The following is a 17268-nucleotide window of genomic DNA, read 5'->3' on the forward strand; positions in this document are numbered from 1 at the left end:
CTCCACTTACCTGTACGTTAATGACCCACACTTGTCCTCAGTCCCCAACCTCTACTTGCATAGGCCAGCTCAGGAAATGGCCCACCGTCCACCCTGTGGCATAGTTGGAAAAATGGGGTGCACACTTGACTTGCTCCTCTCCCGCACCCACAGCAAAGCAATGTTCAATGTCCTGGCCAGTTTTCTCAGTGGTTAGAGCATCAGCCCTCAGACCAAAGGGTTGAAGGTTTGATTCCCAGTCAAGGGCATGTACATTGGTTGTGGGCACATCCCCAGCAGGGGGCGTGCAGGAGGCAGCTGGTTGTTTTTCCCTCATGGATGTTTCTAGCTTTCTCTCTCTCCCTTCCTCTCTGTAAAAAATCAATAAAATATAATTTTTAAAAATTATTGCATTACGCCAGGACCGGTTTGGCTCAGTGGATAGAGCGTCAGCCTGCGGACTGAAAGGTCCCGGGTTCGATTCCGGTGAAGGGCATGTACCTGGGTTGCGGGCACATCCCCAGTAGGGGGTGTGCAGGAGGCAGCTGATAGATGATTCTCTCTCATCAAGGTTTCTGGCTCTCTATCCCTCTCTCTTCCTCTCTGTGAAAAATCAATAAAATATGTTTTAAAAAAAATTATTGCATTACATTATCATTACTAGTGTCTGGCTATTCCAATCCGTGAGGTATATGCCTTATTCAAGTCTTTTACCCCAGAACTTGACATTTCTGCCATATATTGTTTTCAGCCCTTTCCCCCCCTTCCCGCCCCCCCCCCCGCCGCCAGAGAGGGAGAGGGAGAGATAGAAATATCAGTGATGATAATCATTGGTCAGCTGCCTCTTGCATGCCCCCAACTGGGGATGAAGCCTGCAACCTGGACATGTGCTCTGACTGGGAATCAAACCTGGGACTCTCAGTCCTATGTTCTATCCAATGAGCCAAACCAGCTAGGGCTCAACCAGTTTTGTTGTTTGTATCAATGATGTTAAGAAATGAGGAACTACCCTGGACCACACGTCCACTGTGTCTCAGCAGCAGGGCTAGAGCTGGGTCTGGAAAGAGAAGTTTGGAAGGAACTCGCTCCAAGTCCAAATGGAATCCCAGCATAAACCAGACGGCCTGGCCTCCCTCCGAGAGTGGTCAGAGGCTGTGGAAGCACCTCCTGGTAAAGTCCCCCCGTGGGGTGGCCCAGGCAGAGTGGGTCCGGGGCAGGCTCTGGGCGTTCACAGAGGAGCGCAAGGCCCCCACGCCCTTGTCCCTTGCAGTGCGTTTCCACTCGAACCTCAGGTGCTGGTATATGTGCGACTTACCACCCTCCTGCCCCAGCGGCGGCGCCGTGGCGGCCCTTTTCCCAGGTCTGAGCAGGACGAACCACGCAGCCAGGCCCGCAGGGAGGTCAGTGCCCGCTTCCAGGTTTCACCCCGAAACGCCCCTCCTCAGCTCCCCTTCAGCGCCAGCCTGAGCTCCGTCCCGCCCGGCTCTCCAGGCCTGCTGTGCGGCCGCTGGACACCTTCTCCCCACGTTCCGAGGAGCTGCAGCCGCAGAGGAGACCGGGGGAGGCGGAGCTGGGCCCGCTGTCCCGTCCACGGCCCCGGTCTGCGGGTGAGGAGCCCACATGGAAGCCAGGGAGGTTTCCTCTCAATCTGGAACCTCCTCTGCCTGCATGTGGGCAGCGTCCAAGCCCGATCACACACTCTGCTCCACAGCACCAACTCCAGGGCTTACGCGGGATGGGACCGATGACGGGCGGAGCTTGAAGGGCTGTGTGGCCCCAACACCTCAGCCTCTTTTGCTCCACTGCCGCCCAGTGACCCAGACCCTGAATGGGTGCCAGAATGGAGAAGGGAACCTGGCACTGCCCTTACCCTCACCCCTACCTAATGGCTGGCCTGGCAAACAGCCCTTTTACTACAACCCAACCGAGACAACACGAGGTCACCAATAAAACAAGCCATGCCCTTTTCCAGAGGGAAACCCAGAAGTCCGGCTGTCTGCCTGACAAGGGAGACGCACAGCGAAGCCTTCGGCCTGGACTCAGGAGAGCGGCCGCTGCTGGAGTACAGGCCGTCAGACACTCACCCCAACCAGGGAGCTGGGACTCCGGAGGCCCGTCCGGGGCCCGGCTCTCTGAGCCCCATTCATCCTTAGTGCCTACAGGCTCCTGAAAAATGAAACTTAAAAGGTGGGTCTGCTCAAATCACAAATGTGCACGCTATTTGTTTTCCAGTAATTAAGACTCTACTTGGACACATTTAATCAACATTTTCACAAGCATTTAGTCTTAACTAATATTTTCATCAACAGGAAGTTCTAGAATTGAGCCCCAAGAATTTGGAGAACACTACACACCGTTCTTAATCCAGAAACGTGGACGCCTGAGCGTGGTCTTGCCACGGCCAGGCTGCAAATCCCAGGCAGGCCGGTCTGTGCGTTACACCTGGTGCTGAGCCCAGCCGGACACACCCGCGCTCCGGAAACACTGGCGGGATTAGAGTAAATCCTGTGAATTCTCACGTGGACACGTCAGTAGTGACACTTCTTCCTGCTTCTCTCCCAGAAGCTCCTGGTAGAACCCAGGTCTGGCAGCAGGGCGCACAGGCTGCTGCTCACACCCGAGGGAGTGACACACTCCTGGGGGGGCCTGCGCTCCCCTGGGGCCATGCCTTCCTGAGGTGCTGGCAGTGGCCTCAGACCCCGACTCCTACGAGAACTTTACCTTTGTGGAGAGAAGCCTCCCATCGCTGTCCTGAGGCCGTCTGGGGAAAGGGCTACAAAGCAGACAATCTTTATTCACAGCTGGGGTGCAGAGGGGACACCCCGGTCAGTCCAAAAGCAGACACTGGGAGGGAGACGCGCGCCTGGCTCAGCACTCGTCCTCCCCCAGCATGGTGTAAGGGTTTCGAGAGGCCAGGCTGGACACTGGAGCTGAGGTTGGGGTGTCCTCATCCCCTTCCCCCTCCTCATCCGCATCCCGGTCCTCCTCTCCCTCCTCCTCACAGGAGCTGCTCAGCTCTTCCTCCTCCTCCTCCTCTTCCTCCTCGTCACCTGCTGGCCCCACCCTACCCTGCAAAGCCACCAGCTCCGCGGTCTCTGGATGGGACTCCCAGGTGCCTGCGGAACCAGACAAGAAAGAACAGGGGAGTTTTCAACAAGGGCTAACGCCAGAGGACGGGGGGAAGAGGCAGAGACCAACAACAACATTGTAGCTGCTGGCGGCATGCCTCCACCCATCCCACCTCCCACTGCCGGGCACTGCACAGCTCTGCACACGTTAGTTAATTCCGGTTTTGGGCACCGCTGTGCGGGGGGCAACCGGCACCCTGGTTTTGCAGACGGGAGAACGGCCACAGAGACAGTAACGCAGAGCTGGCCGCCAGGTGCAGACCCAGTTTGCCCGGCGTGTGCCACCAGCCCCCGGTGCCTACACTAGCGGGCAGGGCACCAGCAGCGACCTTTCTGCTCCAGGTAGCCGGGCGGGTGGAAGCACAGGCTGAGGCGGCCGTCCAGCGCCAGCCTCAGGAGACTGTTGGCCGCTCTGTACACATCGTTCCGCGCCGCCTTCGCCGTCTTGTAGCCGCGTTTCTCTGCCCAGGCTGAAGGGAGAAGAGTGGTGGGAGGGAAGCTCATGAACCCAGCTGCCTAACCCATCTTCCCAGTTTTCCCCAGAACATGCCACGGCAGAGACCGGGCTGCCCCTGTGACACCGATCTGGGTGGCCAGTAGCTGGGTGGGTGGCAGAACCCCTGAGGAGTGGGGACAGGGCAGGGCAGAAGGCCGGGGAGCCAGGCCCCGGCACCCACCTTCACAGATGTCCCAGGCACACCAGGGGTGCTCGGCCGCGGGGTCCTCGGCCTCCGGGTGGCGCAGGTGGAGCAGGGCCTGCACAGGGACCCGGGCGGCCAAGTAGCCCACGGCGGTGTACGGCTCCTGGATCTGGGCGATGGGGTAGATCCCTGCCAGAACCTGTGGGAGCACGAGCCTCAGCACCGGCCTGGACCTCCGCCCCCCGCACCCCTCTGCCCACGTACCTGCAGCTGCCTGGGCAGAAGGGAGGGGAAGATGAGGCCGGGGCAGTCACAGAGCTTCACGGAGGGAGTCAGAAAATAGGTCTGAAAGTACCGCGTGTGGCCCGGGGTTCTGGAGACACTCACGACCTTCCGCCCCACCAGCCCATTGATTAGGGAGGACTTTCCCACGTTGGGGAAACCTAGGAAAGCAAGGCAAGGTCACACCGGCAGCTCCTCCTCTGGCTTCGTGACCGCCAGGCCACCCGCACCTCCGGGCAGCCAGGGCTGCAGAGAGCGAGCACGAGGGCGCCGGGCGCCGGGCCCATCGCCGCCCCGGCCACCTCAGAGCCTGCGCAGCCCTGCTCGGCTCGCTGGTCAGTGCCATGTCCTTCCGGAGGCCGTTTCCTACACCCCCTCAGCCTCCAGCCCCGTGGACAGCCTGGAGCCGGTCACTTCAAGCTCCCAGCGGCCAGCCCCCCGCTCCAGCCTGACCCCATCTTTCCAGATCACCCATCCTGGCTCCTCCATCTCATTCTCACCCGACTCGAGCGCGGGAAAGGTTCCACTGCACTCAGGTTCTCATGTCCTCTTGCCCAACTCCGACTCCGTGATCCCACTCACCGCCTGTCCCTGTCCAGACCCTGATCCCTGGTCCCGCTCTCCCTCCACCTCACTCATGGGCAAAACCCAGTCCTGTCAAACGCACTGTCCACTCAGCACCTGCCACCGCCGCCGCCGCCTGCGGGCGCTCCTTTCCGAGGGAGGGAGGAGCAGACCGCCCCCGGCCAGCACCACAGCCGTTTCTCTGCCCTTTACGGTGAGACGCCTTCACAGACTGGTCTCCTCTGGTCACGTCCTCCTCATGACTGTAAGCTGTACCACACGCTCGTCTGTCTCTCTGTCTCTGCCCCCCACCCGAGCCCCAAGGCCCTTCCTTTGCTTCTGTAACTTGTTTCCTGAGCCCATTTCTTCTACGGCTCCTCCTTCTACCTCTGTCTTTCTCAGTGAACTTCCTCTGATATTTTAAAAGTAACTGTAACAGCCAAGCTGGTTTGGTTCAGTGGATAGAGTGCTGGCCTGTGGACTGAGGGTCCTGGGTTCGATTCTGGTCAAGGGCACATGCCTGGGTTGTAGGCTTGATCCCCACTAGGGGGTGTGTAGGGAGAGGCCGATCAATGATTCTGTCTCATTATTGATGTTCCTCTCTCTCTCTCTCTCTCTCTCTCCCTTCTCTTTAAAATCAATAAAAAATATTTTTAAAAAAGAGAAAAGCTGTAATGTACACAAAAATGTGTAAAATATAAATGTGCCAGATGAACCCACCACCCTTTGGGCCCAGTGTATGGCGCTCCCTGGATCCCAGCCCCTCCTGACCGCAGCCTGTGCCCTGCGTGAGCCGGACCTGCATGTAAGGGACTCCCTGCCCGCCTTCCTGTCAGTGCCACACCCTGTGTGCCCCTGAACCATGCAGTTCAGTTTCAGCTTTTCAACGTGGCACAAATAGACGCCTGAACAGAGACTGCCTGGGCCCTGGCTCACAGCAGGCTCCGCCAGGCCACTGTCCCCGCCCGCTGGCCGCCCAGCAGGCGCGCCCTCCCCCCACCACTGTTCACGCGCCAGGCCACTGAGCAGGCCTCGGCTCTCCTCTCACTTCACTTAGCAACACGGGGCACAGCGAGCCCTCCTTTCCTCTCCAGCACACAGCTCATCGGACTGGCCCCCCTCCACACCTGTCTGCTCCCACAGCTCGAAGCACAGGCGTACCCACCGTGGCTCCCAAACTTAAATCTCTCCCAAATGCTAACCTCGTCCTCTTCCCTACACTCCATGCTCACGCACCCACTGCCCATTCAATATCTCCGCTAGGGATACATTTTTAATCTCAAAATCAATGCCTGAATCGCCCCTCTGCAGCCCCTCCAGTCTGCTCCTCTCCCACCTTCCCGTCTCAGAATTTGGTACTCGGTACTCTCGGCACTACCGGTGGCTCAGGACAGCACCTGGAGCCCAGGACGCCACCTCGCGGTGCTCTGGGCCCGCTGGTCTGCCCGCACGTTGACATAGGCGGCTCCTGCGCACAGCGTTCTGGGAATAACCCCAGTGCCTTCTCTTAGCCAGTCCTTCCTGGCTTCACCGCTCGGCCCCTGGCTGGCCCCAAGTCAGCAAGCTCATTCCCACCGCAGGGCCCGGCCTGGAAGGCCCCTCCCACTGCACAGCCGCTCCCCCATCACCCTGGGCTCTCCTGGGACCTCCTCTTTCAGCTGCTCTCTTTCCCTTTCATTGTCCCTAAATGACACCGCTCAGGTGACTGCTCCGTGAAGGCAGGGCCTTTCTGCCATTTCCCCGCAGCACGCCGGCACCAGCCCTTGGCACCTCCCGCTCAGGAGCGGACGAATGAACGGAGCTGATGGGAACCCAAACTCAGGGCTGCCTGTGTCCCAGCAGCTGCTCGCCCTGCTACCCCTCCAATACAGGCAAGTCCGTGCCCAGGCCCAAGAGAGGGCACAGGGCCGGTGGGGGAGTGCCAGGGCAGCGCCTGGAAAGGAGCCATCTGTTGGAGGCGGCAGGCCGTCAGCAGTGGGGAGGCATCCCCGGACAAACCGAAGACTAACAGGAAGGTGGGGGCACTGCATGGACCCAACCACTGGGCAACCTGACTTAGGCCAGGTCCTTTTGGTCCTAATAACACAACTCTGCCAAAGTCACTTCCCCCTCTCCCAGCAGAATTAAAGGCCTGGGCCTGCTCAGACACTCTGCTGTCCGCACACGAGCAGACACATCTCTGCACTCCAGGGAGTCTCCCTGGAAACAGACTCGAGGCTGAAGATGCAGGAAGGAACCGACATTTGCTAAGCTCCTACTAGGGACTAGTTAACCACAACTGAACCAGGTCACACGCAAGTCACTCAGAACAGTGCCCGGTGGCATTAAGACTGGACACATGCCACATTTTAACAATTCTCTTATCACCACCATCTGCCCGGCTCTCTCTGGACTCCTCCCGCACTCCTCACATCTGTTCTGACTTGGCTACCACTGTCATAGTCTGAAAAGCCAAAGCACCTCAGACGCGGGTGAGGGAACACTCGCTGGAGACCCGTGCCCGGGGTCCCGCCCGCCCTCCGCCCGCCCTCCGCAGGCCGCCAGTCCTCACCCACGCAGCCGATGGTCACCACCCCGTCCTTGTAGCGCTCCTGGGTGGGGCCGGCTGGCTCCATCGCCGAGTCAGTCTGCTGCTCCACCAGGACCGCGGGCCCGTCGTCCTCTTCCTCCTCCTCCCCCGAGGCACTGCCCCAGGCGGCCCCCGCCACGTCGCGGGCAATCTTCTCCCGCCAGCTGCTCAAGTCCACTGCTCAGGAAGAAGACGAAGAGGCTCTCCCTAGAGCCGCCGTCCACGATGGCTCGGCGAGGCGCAGCCGGTAACATGCCCTCGAGCTGGACAGTGACGGGCTGCACAGCCCGGCCCGCCCTGACCTCCCCCGGAGGCAGTGCCTCTCTGGCCCTCCCCGCCCCCGTCCACAGACGGGGCTGGCTTCAGGAAAGGTGAGCCGAGGGTCTCCACAAACCTTTCCCCGCAGTGATGGCTTCACAGGCTCTCAGCAGCTGCTCCGGCCCCAGGGCCCGCGCCCATCCTCTCCCCCGCCTCCGACTCTTCTTCAGCACTGAGATCGAGGTAGAGAAGGGTTGGCACATGCCACCTCTGCCACCATCCTCAGGTCCCCTGTCAACAGGCTTCCCTGCTCTCCTCCGTCCCCTGCCACCCACCTTCCCCGCTGCCTCCTCACTGCCACTCACCGCCACTGTGATCCTGCGGGACGCGAGGGTCCCGCGGGAAGGAGGTGAAGAGGACAATGTGGAGCTGGGGGAAGTGCTGGTGGAAATAATGCTTCCAGGCCACCACCAGCGCCGGCGGGGCCAGGTCCACCTTGTTCAGCACCAGCACCAGGGCCAGCCCGAGCTCTCCGGTCACGTACTCACACAGTGCCGGCGGGAAATTCACCACCTGGACGGGGGGGGGGGCAATGAGAGGTCAGCCCAAAGCTCTCTGCCTCCAGCAGACACAGCTTGAGGCAAGACCCTGGTGGTAGCAGATTCTGGGACAAAGGGTAAATCAGCCAAACCGAACTATGAAGACAAAACAGGGGAAGTGCTAGCCCTGACTGGTTTGGCTCAGTGGATAGAGCATCGGCCTACGGACTGAAGGGTCTCAGGTTCGATTCCAAGGGCATGTACCTTGGTTGTGGGCACATCCCCAATAGGGGGTGTGCAGGAGGCAGCTGATCGGTGTTTCTCTCTCATTGATGTTTCTAACTCTCTATCCCTCTCCCTTCCTCTCTGTAAAAAATCAATAAAATATTTAAACACACATACACACACACACACACACACACACACACACACACAAAATCAAAACAAAACACAGGGGAAGTGCTGCTTGTGCACCTACCTGTGTGGGAGTGCGTGTACAGGCCGCTACAGACCTTCACCCTAAGTTCCCTCCCGGCCTCCCTCTCCCACTGCAGGGCCAGTGAGGTGGCAGCACAGGCAAGCACAGGCGTCCAGCAGAGCGAGGGCCTTAGCCACCACCCAGCATTCCAGGTGAGTCCTGCGCTCACTGAGGGGCAGGCCCGGAGCCCCCAGCTGCCTCATGGCACTGGGGTCTCCACGCTGGAACTTTCTATTGGCTTAGCTGCTGGGCTGGGAAACGGGGCATACAGGTTTTCATCAAAGATGACGGAGAGGAGAGTCAGCTGGCCAGGGAGGAGGGACAGGCTGTGGCCTGGTGAATAAGGAACTGAGTCCCTGACACGAGGCAGGAGACTGCAAAGGAAGGGCACCCGTCTCCGGCGCTGCTCTGCCGGCCCCCGAGCTCCTCCCCCCTCACGCTTGCCCAGCTCATGCAGGACTCACTGGGTGCCGGACGTCCGTGATGAGCAGGACGATGTCAGACATCTCTAACACTCGCCACAGCTGCCTCCACGTCTGAAAAGGAAAGTCAGCGGGAAAGAATCTGAGCCGAGAGTCCCTGTCCTGCCTGACCCCTGACCAATCCACCCTTCGTCGCTGCGCCCCGCTCCTGTCCCGGCTCCATTCACACCTCCAGATTGTGCTCAAAGTAGCTGAGCTTCTCGGAGGTGTAAGCCCCATGAATCTTCCCAAGATACTCCTGGAAGCTCCGTTCCTCCTGGCTCATTAGCTGCTCCTTGGACATCTCATAGCGCCAAGGGGGGCGCCGCGGGAAGTCCAGCACTGCAAAATCAAGAAAAATCCAAGCAAGTGTGAGGAGTTCCAGGTGTGTCCCAGACCCCCTTCCTCAGTCAGCTCCAGCCTCCGCTCCCCAGCCCAGGCCTGCCCGCAGCAGCCTGCAGGGCTCCCCGCACCGGAACCAGGCTGGTAGACCTCCTGGATGTCCAGCTCCAGCATCTCAGCGCTGACGGGCTGGAGCACTTGCTCCCGGGCTGCTCTCTTTCTCTTCTCCACCTCCTCCCGGCTGTCCCGTTCAAAATGCAGTCGGTATCTATGACAGAGACCATGGCAGCTATTGCAACCCTCCACTCCAGTGCAGACGACTTCGCTAAGCTCTCCCAAGGCTGTCTGCCTCCTCCCCGAGTGGGCCTTCCCCAGGTCCCTCTTTCCCGCAATATCCTCACCCTCTAACGCCTGACTCCCCAGCCCTCCAGAAGGGAACCCGGGCCGCCCAGCCCCACCACCTCGTTTCAAGCCTCCACGCAGCCAGCTCCCCCAGCGCTCTGACTTCCTGGTAGGCGGTAAGGCCCACGCTCACCGGTTTGGGTCAAAGCCTCGCGGGCCCAGCCCCTGGGGAGGCTGCTGGTTGAGCCTCCGGATCTGATGGGTCACAGACTCGCCGTCCGAAGTGTCGGTCTGCTCCTCCCGCCGCTCGCGGCTGCCGCTGCGGCTGTTGGAACTGGACCGCAGCCCATCTTGAAGCCCTGCGGGAGGAGCCGGTGACGCCGGGGGCCAAACGGTGCCCTCCCTGGTCGTGCCGGCTCCCATCGCCCCCCTCTCGTCTTTGGCGGCCCGATCCCCCAGCCACCCAGCTCAGGACCCTCCGGAGGAGCAGGGGAGGCCCTCCTCCAGGGTCTCCGAGGCCGGCGCCCGTCCTCCGCCCACGCTCCCTCCTTCCCCGCCCTCCTCAGGGAAGGAGCTGGGCGAAGGAAGGCGCCCGCTCCGCAGCCTCCCGCGCCCCGCGGTGCGGCGGGCAGCCGTCCTTCCAGAGCGCCCGCCCCGCCTCCGCTCCGCGCTGACCTCGCTTCCGCTCCCGCTTGTCCTGCAGCTGCTTCTTCTTCTGCTTCACGCTGAAGGGCTTCTTCCTCGGCATGGCCGGCCGCCCTCCGCCCAGCTCCCGCCGCCTCAACCGACGCCCCTCCCGGGGCGGCCAGGCCGCGGCCCGGGGCCCGGGGGCGGGGCCGGGTGACGTCGGCGGGCCCGCAGCCGGGCTGGCGGGGGGCGAGGCGCGGCGGCCGGGGGTCCCCGCACGTGGGCGGCCACGCGCCGGGGCGCGGCGGCGGCGGGAAGGCGGCGCGCGTGGGAGGCTCGCTCCCCGCGCACGGCGCTTCCCCTCGCGCGCGGAGGGGACGGGCTCCGCACCAGCCGCGCGGGGGAGGCCGGGCGCACTGGGGGCGGCGGGAGCCCCGCGGCCCGGTCCGGTGGAGGCTGAGGAGCGGCCGGCCCACGGGCCTCAGCGCGGCGCGGAGGGAAACCCGGTGACCACCTTGGGAGGGAGGTCAGAGGTCACGCGCTGGTGCCTCGGGCGTTACCATAGTAACCGGGGCCGGATGTGGCGAAGCTTCGGCTGCGACAGCCCCGGCCGGCGCCGGAGCCCGCGCCGCGGAGGAGCGGTGCGCGTCCCGGGGGCGGCGGCCGGCCTTCGGACGGCGGCGCGGGGAGGGTGACGTGAGACACCGCACAAAGCCTCCCGCAGTCCCGGAAACTCAACGGACGGCTCTGCCCCCGCCGCCGCCCCGGAAGCGGAAGCAGAAGCACGCGCTCCCGGCCCGCCGCCGCCACGATGCCGAAACGGAAGAGGCAGCCGCAGCCGCCGCCCCAGGTGCCCGGGCGCGAGGAGGCCGGGGCCGGCGGCGCCGGGCGGCCTGCGGGTGAGGAGCGGAGCGGGCCGGCGGCGCGGGGCCGCGGGCGGAGGGAGGGCGCGGGCCGGCGCAGGCCGCGGGCGGAGCCTGAGGAGAGCTCTGCCCGGACCTCGGCCTCCGCCCTCCCCCGGCGGGAGCGGCCAGCGCCGCGGGGCGAGGGGCCCGGAGGGGCGGGCTGCCTGGACCCGGGGTGTGGGGGAGTCGCCCGGGCGGCAGCCGGAGGGGGGCGAGGTTAGCTCTGGGCGTGTTGTCCCCTGGAACCAGTCTCCCCTTTTTGTGAATCCTGGAAACTTTCGCAGAGGAAAGAGCAAATAGATGGGTGAAAACTCGTAACTCTGCTACAATTACCTGGTTTTACCGATTGGATTAATAAAAGAGTAATATCCGAAACCGGTTTGGCTCAGCAGTAGAGCGTCGGTCTGTGGACTGAAAGGTCCCAGGTTCGATTCCGGTCAAGGGCATGTACCTTGGTTGTGGGCACATCCCCGGTAGGGGGTATGCAAGAGGCAGCTGGTCGATGTTTCTCTCATCGACGTTTCTAGCTCTCTATCCCTCTTCCTTCCTCTCTGTAAAAAATCAATAAAATATAGTTTTTAAAAAAATGAGTAATACAACCAAAACATAAGAACAGGATTATCAGTCCCTTAGTTCATTGCAATGACCATATTTTTGTGTCTACTCTTAGGACCACCCAGTGGAAAGCCTGGTGACCCCAAGTCAGGTGAGGAGGAAGGGGCCCCGATCCTTTGATTGGGTTCTGGAGAAGGGAGCAAGGGAGGGACTAAAACCCAGGAAGGTTTTTAAATCAAAAGATCTGGATTCGGGACCTAAGTGAAGAGATTTTGTGTATTCACGGATAGGAAAACTCAAATATTATAGATTCCATGCATTCCTAGTTACAATACCTTTTTTTTTTTTTAGAGAAGATAAGAATCTGCATTATTGTATGGAAATGCAAAGGATCGAGGTAGAGATTGCAAAGCCAATCGTGAAGCGGGAGGTCTCACATTGCACAGCAAGGCTTGCTCTGCAGCTCGTTGTGCTGTAGTGTTGGTGCAAGGACAGGCGTGTAAGTCAGCAGAACAGCATTGGGTCCCCTATCGGCCCACGCATATTTGGACACTTCCTTTATGATGAAGATGACCTGAAATAGGGGTCTTTTTAGCAAATGATGCTGGATTAATTGGATATTCTTGGGGAAGATTAAATTTGACCTGTTCATATTACATACAAAGCATCAATTCCAAGTGGAATCTCGATCTAAGTGTAAAAGGTAAATAATCCTAGAAAATAAATCTCATGGTCTTAGAGTAGATAAGCATGTTTGTTTACACAGAAAACTCACTTTAACCATAAGGAGAGCTCTGTAAATTGTACCTCATTAGCAAATATAAACTTTTGTTAATGAAAAGACACCATTAATAAATTAGAATAGGCCCTCCCCGGCTTGGCTCAGTGGATGGAGCATCAGCCTGCGGAGTGAAGGGTCCCAGGTTCTATTCTGGCCAAGGGCATATGCCTAGGTTGCTGGCTTGATCCCCAGTAGAGGGTGTGCAGGAGGCAGCCGATCAGTTATTCTCATCCTTGATGTTTCTCTCTCTCCTCCCTTCCTCTCTGAAGTCAATAAAGAACTATATTTAAAAATTAGAACAGAAGATGCTTACAATAAATGTAACCAGTAAAGAGCTCATATCCAGAATATATAAAGAACTCTTCGGGACAGCCTGTTAGAAAAGTGGGCAAAGACTGAATAAACACCTCATTAAAACCAAAATCTAATTGGCCAAGAATATGTGCACAATACCATCATTAGTTGACAAGTAAATGCAAGATAAAAACATGCCGCTTTGAAATTGAAATGTTAGAGCGCTGTTAGTGGGATTGTAAAATGGTGTAGCCACTATGGAAAACAGTATGGAGATTGCTCAAAAAACTAAAAATATGTCAGGGTACATGCCTGCGTTGCAGCTTGATCCCCCAGTTGTGGGAGGTGCAGGAGGCAGCCAATCGATGATTCTTTCATCATTGATGTTTCTATCTCTCCCTTCATCTCTGAATTTGATAAATATTTTTAAAACAAATTTTAAAATAGAGCTACCATATGATCCAGCAATTCCACTTCTGGAAAGCAGGATCCTGAAGAGAGATTTGCACACCCATGTTCATAGCAGCACCATCCACAACAGCCAAGAGATGGAAGCAACCCACATGTCTTCTGACAGCTGACTAATAAATATGGTGTACTCACAGTGGAATGGTACTCAGCCCCCAAAAGTGAAAATCCTGTAAGAGGCGAGCGGGGATGAATCTTGAGACCATTATGCTAAATGTAATAAGCCACTCACAAAAATACAAATACTATATTATTGCTCTGACATAAGGTATCTGAAGCAGTTAAGTTTATAGACACAAAGTAGAAAGGTGGTTGCCAGTTTAGTAGCTGTAGAGTTTCAGTTTTGCAAGATGAAAAAAAGTTGTGGAGATCTGTTTCACAATCATGTCAATTTATGTAACACTACTGAGATGTACACTTAAAAACAGTTAAAATGGCAGGTTTTATGTTAGATGTTTTACCACGAAAAACTTGTCACCTCAGCAAATGCCAAAAATGAAAAAGACTGATAATACCTGGTGTTGTCAAGAACTGCTGGTGAGGGTTGAACTGGTACAGCCACTTTGGAGAAAGTTTGGCATTATTAAGCTTGAGCATACATATCTTCTAGGACCCAGTAATACCTCCGCTAGGCATATACTCAAAGAAATGCATACATGTTAACAAAGACGTGTAAGAATGCACATAGAGCAATTTTAGTTCTAGCCCAAATTGGAACCCACCCCCCTGTCCACCATCAATAGAATGGACGAAAGAGGTGTGTGTGCGTGCAGTGGGACACTGCAGAAACCAGCAACTGCTCAGGCAGCCTGGACGACTCTCAGATGTGATGTTGAGCACAGGGGCCAGACACAAGATGACAAAACTATGCTATGGTGCTAGAAGTCAGGAGAGTCCCTTGGGGGGGAGGTGGATAGTGGGGTAGAAGTCACGGGGGGAGGGGTGACTTCTGGAATGTTAGGGTCCTGTCCTTCACCTGGGTTGTGGAAACACAAAAGTGTTTGGTCTTTGGTGGTAATTGAGTCCTGTGCTTGGAATTGGTGTAGAGAGTGTGTGTGTGTGTGTGTGTGTAATGGACTTCAGTCTTTAAAGATCAGGCTTTCTGCGGATTGAGTTGGCCATTGATCACCTGTCCGTGGTTCTCTCTCTGTCCAGCTCTGCGCAGAGGTCCCCCGGGACCAAGGGGACTGATGATTCCGCCGCTGCTGAGTCTCCCACCTCCTCCCCGGGGCAGAGGCCCAGTGTGGGGAGGCTTAGGCCCCAGGTCTCGCCTACATGGTCGAGGTTGGGGGGTCAGTGCTGAGCCTCCTTTTCCTGAGCCAGACCAAGGTAGTCTCCCCAGGGAAGGCTTTCACAAACAACAGAGACATCCTAGAAGGCTCAAAAGCTGGTCGCTTGTCAAGAATACCTGCCCCCTCGAGGATGAGCCCCAGGTTATGGAAGGTGAGGTCACTTGCTTATGCCTATATACATTGAATCCCCATCACTCTCAGGGTGACCAGGACTCTCCCCGTGTCCTTTTGAAGTGGGAGTAGCTCTTCATGTTTTCCTCCCAGGAGAAAGACGACCCTTCCAGCGGCCGGGAAAGGGCGGGGAGTGAAGTCTGACCGCCCTCCGCTTCCCGTCACAGGTGTTTGCTTCCTCACTCACATTTCACATTGCCGTTTTCACTTGTTCACAGACAAATCTGACCGCCCAGTCTGCCGACACTTTGCCAAAAAAGGCCACTGTCGATATGAGGACCTCTGTGCCTTCTACCACCCAGGTGTCAACGGACCTCCTCTGTGAGACCGCCTTCCCGGCGCGCTGGAGGGAGCCCGTCACCTCGCAGCCATGCAGCTCCCACCCATCTCTCACCTCCCCGATCGATCGGGGTCAGAGTTGTGTTTCATCACTGGGGTACGAGGGCACTCTTTCTGCCGATCCGGCCTCCGGAGCCTCGCCTTCAGGCCCCCATCTCTGCTCCTCGGCTGCCTCCTGGGTCCTCTCCCCTCGCCACTGACTGCCGAGCAGGAGACAGACTAAGGGCCGCCTCTCGTGTGTCTGTCCACCAGCCGCATTGCTGCCCTCCAGTCCTGAGCCGGGAGCAGTGTCCTCCCACTCCTGCTGCTTGTTTCCAGTCCCCCGTGCGAGCCTTGCCCCAGCGCCGGGCTGCCTGGCCTGGGGTCCAGCTTGGATGATGCCGGGCCCTTCCCGAAAGGCCGCTCTCCTGCTGGGATCCCGCGGTGTCGCCCCCGAGGGCGGGGCCGGAGAGCACTGTGCGGGGTGAACGCACCCCGTAGCCTGTCTCGATGTCTGTGGCTCTCTGTGGCTTCTCCGCACTATGGTGTTTCTGCCCAAATGAGTGAGGCTGGGGTGCCTCGGGCTCTCCCCACCCCAACGAGGGAGCACTGGGACCTTCCTGCAAGGCTGCCACCCTGGACCCCATTCTCTGGTGCCACTTTTTTGGGTTTGACATGGGCCCATGAGGTGTGCTCTAAGCCTCTGGTGGGCCTACCCCATTTCGTCCACAGCCGTGTTCTTAGCCTAGTCCCGGGGGCCCCAGGCCTTCCGTGTGAATTCTGTGAATCTCCACAGGATGTCTTGCCGCCCGCTCCCACCTCCATCGCTGCTGCTGGTTGTTTTCTGTGAAAACGGCAATGAGCAGACTCAGTCTGGAACTGGCCCTGAGGACATGGTCAGGAGTTGTGTGGACAAGAGGGAGGGTGAGAGCCGTTGGAGAACTGAAAGTGAATTTTGTTTCTTTTTAACGTTTTTTATATTAATAATAAATGCAGTGGGAACAAGCCCTTTAACCTTGGGATGTGGCATCCCGAGGTGCAGAGAGTGTTCTTGAGACCTGCGTCCGCTTGGTTCACCTGCAGTGGGCATGGCTCCTTCCAGGCCGGAGGGGCCCTCAGACAGACCAGCCACGTTAGTCCAAGGGAAAGGTTTTGTGGGAGAAAGGCAAAGCCAGGTGGCGGATAATTTCAGCCATTTGCTCTACCTGCAGGTTGGGTGTTTGCAGAGTGATAGTGACAGTGGCTTCCAGTGTCCGGAGTACCTCTGGGCCAGGCAGTGAGCAGAAACCAATGAATTGGAAACCCACGGGGAGAGACATGTCCAAAAAGTCACAAGGACGTGTAAGCTAGACCTGCTGATAGTGCTGTAAAGCAATACATGCCCGGCTAGTGTGACTCAGTGGTTGAGTATCGACATATGAACCAGGACGTCACCCATGGTTCGATTCCTGGTCAGGGTGCATGCCCTGGTTATGGGTTCAGTCCCCAGTGGGGGGCATGCAGGAGGCAGCCGGCCAGTTATTCTCATCATTGGTGTGTCTGTCTCTCCCATTCCTTTCCTCTCTGAAATTAATAAAATATTTGCCGAAACTGGTTTGGCTTAGTGGATAGAGCATTAGCCTGCGGGCTGAAAAGTTCCAGGTTCGATTCCAGTCAAGGGCATGTACCTTGGTTGCAGGCACATCCCCAGTAGGGGGTATGCAGGAGGCTGCTGGTTGATGTTTCTCTCTCATCGATATTTCGAACTCTCTATCCCTCTCTTTCTCTCTGTAAAAACTCAATGAAATATATATTTTTAAAAATATTTTACAGGGGAAAACACAGGGGAGTATGTGATAAGGGGAAGCTTGGGAGGTGACACCTAGGGCCAGCTTGGAAGGACAGTCGGGTGAGGAGGGAGAGCAGTCCAGGTGAAGTTTCAAGAAAAGACAGAAGCTTTAGGAGACTTTGAGGCAGGTCAGCATCACAGATTAAACTGGTGTTTGAAAAAGATCAACTTGGGCCAAAATCGGTTTGGCTCAATGGATAGAGCGTCAACCTGTGGACTGAAGGGTCCCAGATTCGATTCTGGTCAAGGGCATGTATCTTGGTTGCAGGCACATCCCCAGTAGGGGGTATGCAAGAGGCAGCTGATGGATGATTCTCTCTCATCGATATTTCTAACTCTCTGTCCCTCTCTCCTCTCTGTAAAAAATCAATAAAATATATTTTTTAAAAAATTGATCAACTTGGTGTGGGGTCCATGCTGGAGGCTGAGGTGATAGCTGTTCAGTC

At 57.7% G+C, this 17268-nt stretch overlaps 2 protein-coding genes across 6 annotated transcripts; one reads left to right on the forward strand and one right to left on the reverse strand.

The window, feature by feature from the left end:
- Positions 1 to 2199: 2199 nt before the first annotated feature.
- Positions 2200 to 10451, reverse strand: GNL1 (G protein nucleolar 1 (putative)). 4 transcript variants are annotated; one of them, XR_014795632.1, is made up of 13 exons: positions 10259 to 10449; positions 9777 to 9942; positions 9373 to 9509; positions 9090 to 9241; positions 8903 to 8974; positions 7787 to 7994; positions 7558 to 7653; positions 7146 to 7340; positions 4013 to 4191; positions 3785 to 3947; positions 3437 to 3577; positions 2519 to 3095; positions 2200 to 2463 (listed from the first exon to the last, which is right to left on the reverse strand). XR_014795632.1 is itself a non-coding variant. In XM_084890974.1 (12 exons), the coding sequence occupies exons 1-11, from the start codon at positions 10329 to 10331 to the stop codon at positions 3411 to 3413; spliced, it is 1608 nt and encodes a 535-aa protein (XP_084747100.1). In that variant the 5' UTR covers positions 10332 to 10451; the 3' UTR covers positions 2200 to 3095; position 3410. The 4 variants fall into 4 exon arrangements, 2 of the variants coding, with proteins under 2 accessions (XP_084747100.1, XP_084747099.1); XR_014795633.1 differs by having other exon boundaries at positions 2200 to 2452; positions 2507 to 3095; XM_084890974.1 differs by having other exon boundaries at positions 2200 to 3095; positions 3410 to 3577; positions 10259 to 10451.
- A 225-nt stretch (positions 10452 to 10676) lies between these two features.
- Positions 10677 to 16584, forward strand: PRR3 (proline rich 3). Of its 2 annotated transcripts, XM_084890986.1 has the most exons (4): positions 10677 to 11109; positions 11786 to 11821; positions 14369 to 14656; positions 14895 to 16584. In XM_084890986.1, exons 1-4 carry the CDS (start codon positions 11022 to 11024, stop codon positions 14999 to 15001), a joined length of 519 nt encoding a protein of 172 aa, XP_084747112.1. In that variant the 5' UTR covers positions 10677 to 11021; the 3' UTR covers positions 15002 to 16584. The 2 variants fall into 2 exon arrangements, with proteins under 2 accessions (XP_084747112.1, XP_084747113.1); XM_084890987.1 differs by lacking the exon at positions 14369 to 14656.
- The last annotated feature ends 684 nt before the right edge of the window (positions 16585 to 17268 follow it).

Source organism: Pipistrellus hanaki, assembly GCF_964339955.1.
Source record: "Pipistrellus hanaki genome assembly, chromosome: 7".
NCBI lineage: Eukaryota > Metazoa > Chordata > Mammalia > Chiroptera > Vespertilionidae > Pipistrellus > Pipistrellus hanaki.

What these genes read in the sequence shown, in the direction of transcription:
- GNL1 (XM_084890973.1), bottom strand. Translation starts at nt 10,331, where the DNA reads ATGCCGAGGAAGAAGCCCTTCAGCGTGAAGCAGAAGAAGAAGCAGCTG. An exon ending in TCACGGACGTCCGGCACCCA is followed by an intron (nt 7,995 to 8,902) that starts GTGAGTCCTGCA and finishes CCCCCCGTCCAG; the next exon opens with GTGGTGAATTTCCCGCCGGC. An exon ending in TGCCTGGGACATCTGTGAAG is followed by an intron (nt 3,578 to 3,784) that starts GTGGGTGCCGGG and finishes TTCTCCCTTCAG; the next exon opens with CCTGGGCAGAGAAACGCGGC.
- PRR3 (XM_084890986.1), top strand. Translation starts at nt 11,022, where the DNA reads ATGCCGAAACGGAAGAGGCAGCCGCAGCCGCCGCCCCAGGTGCCCGGG. An exon ending in CGGCGCCGGGCGGCCTGCGG is followed by an intron (nt 11,110 to 11,785) that starts GTGAGGAGCGGA and finishes GTCTACTCTTAG; the next exon opens with GACCACCCAGTGGAAAGCCT. An exon ending in GCCTGGTGACCCCAAGTCAG is followed by an intron (nt 11,822 to 14,368) that starts GTGAGGAGGAAG and finishes CTCTCTGTCCAG; the next exon opens with CTCTGCGCAGAGGTCCCCCG.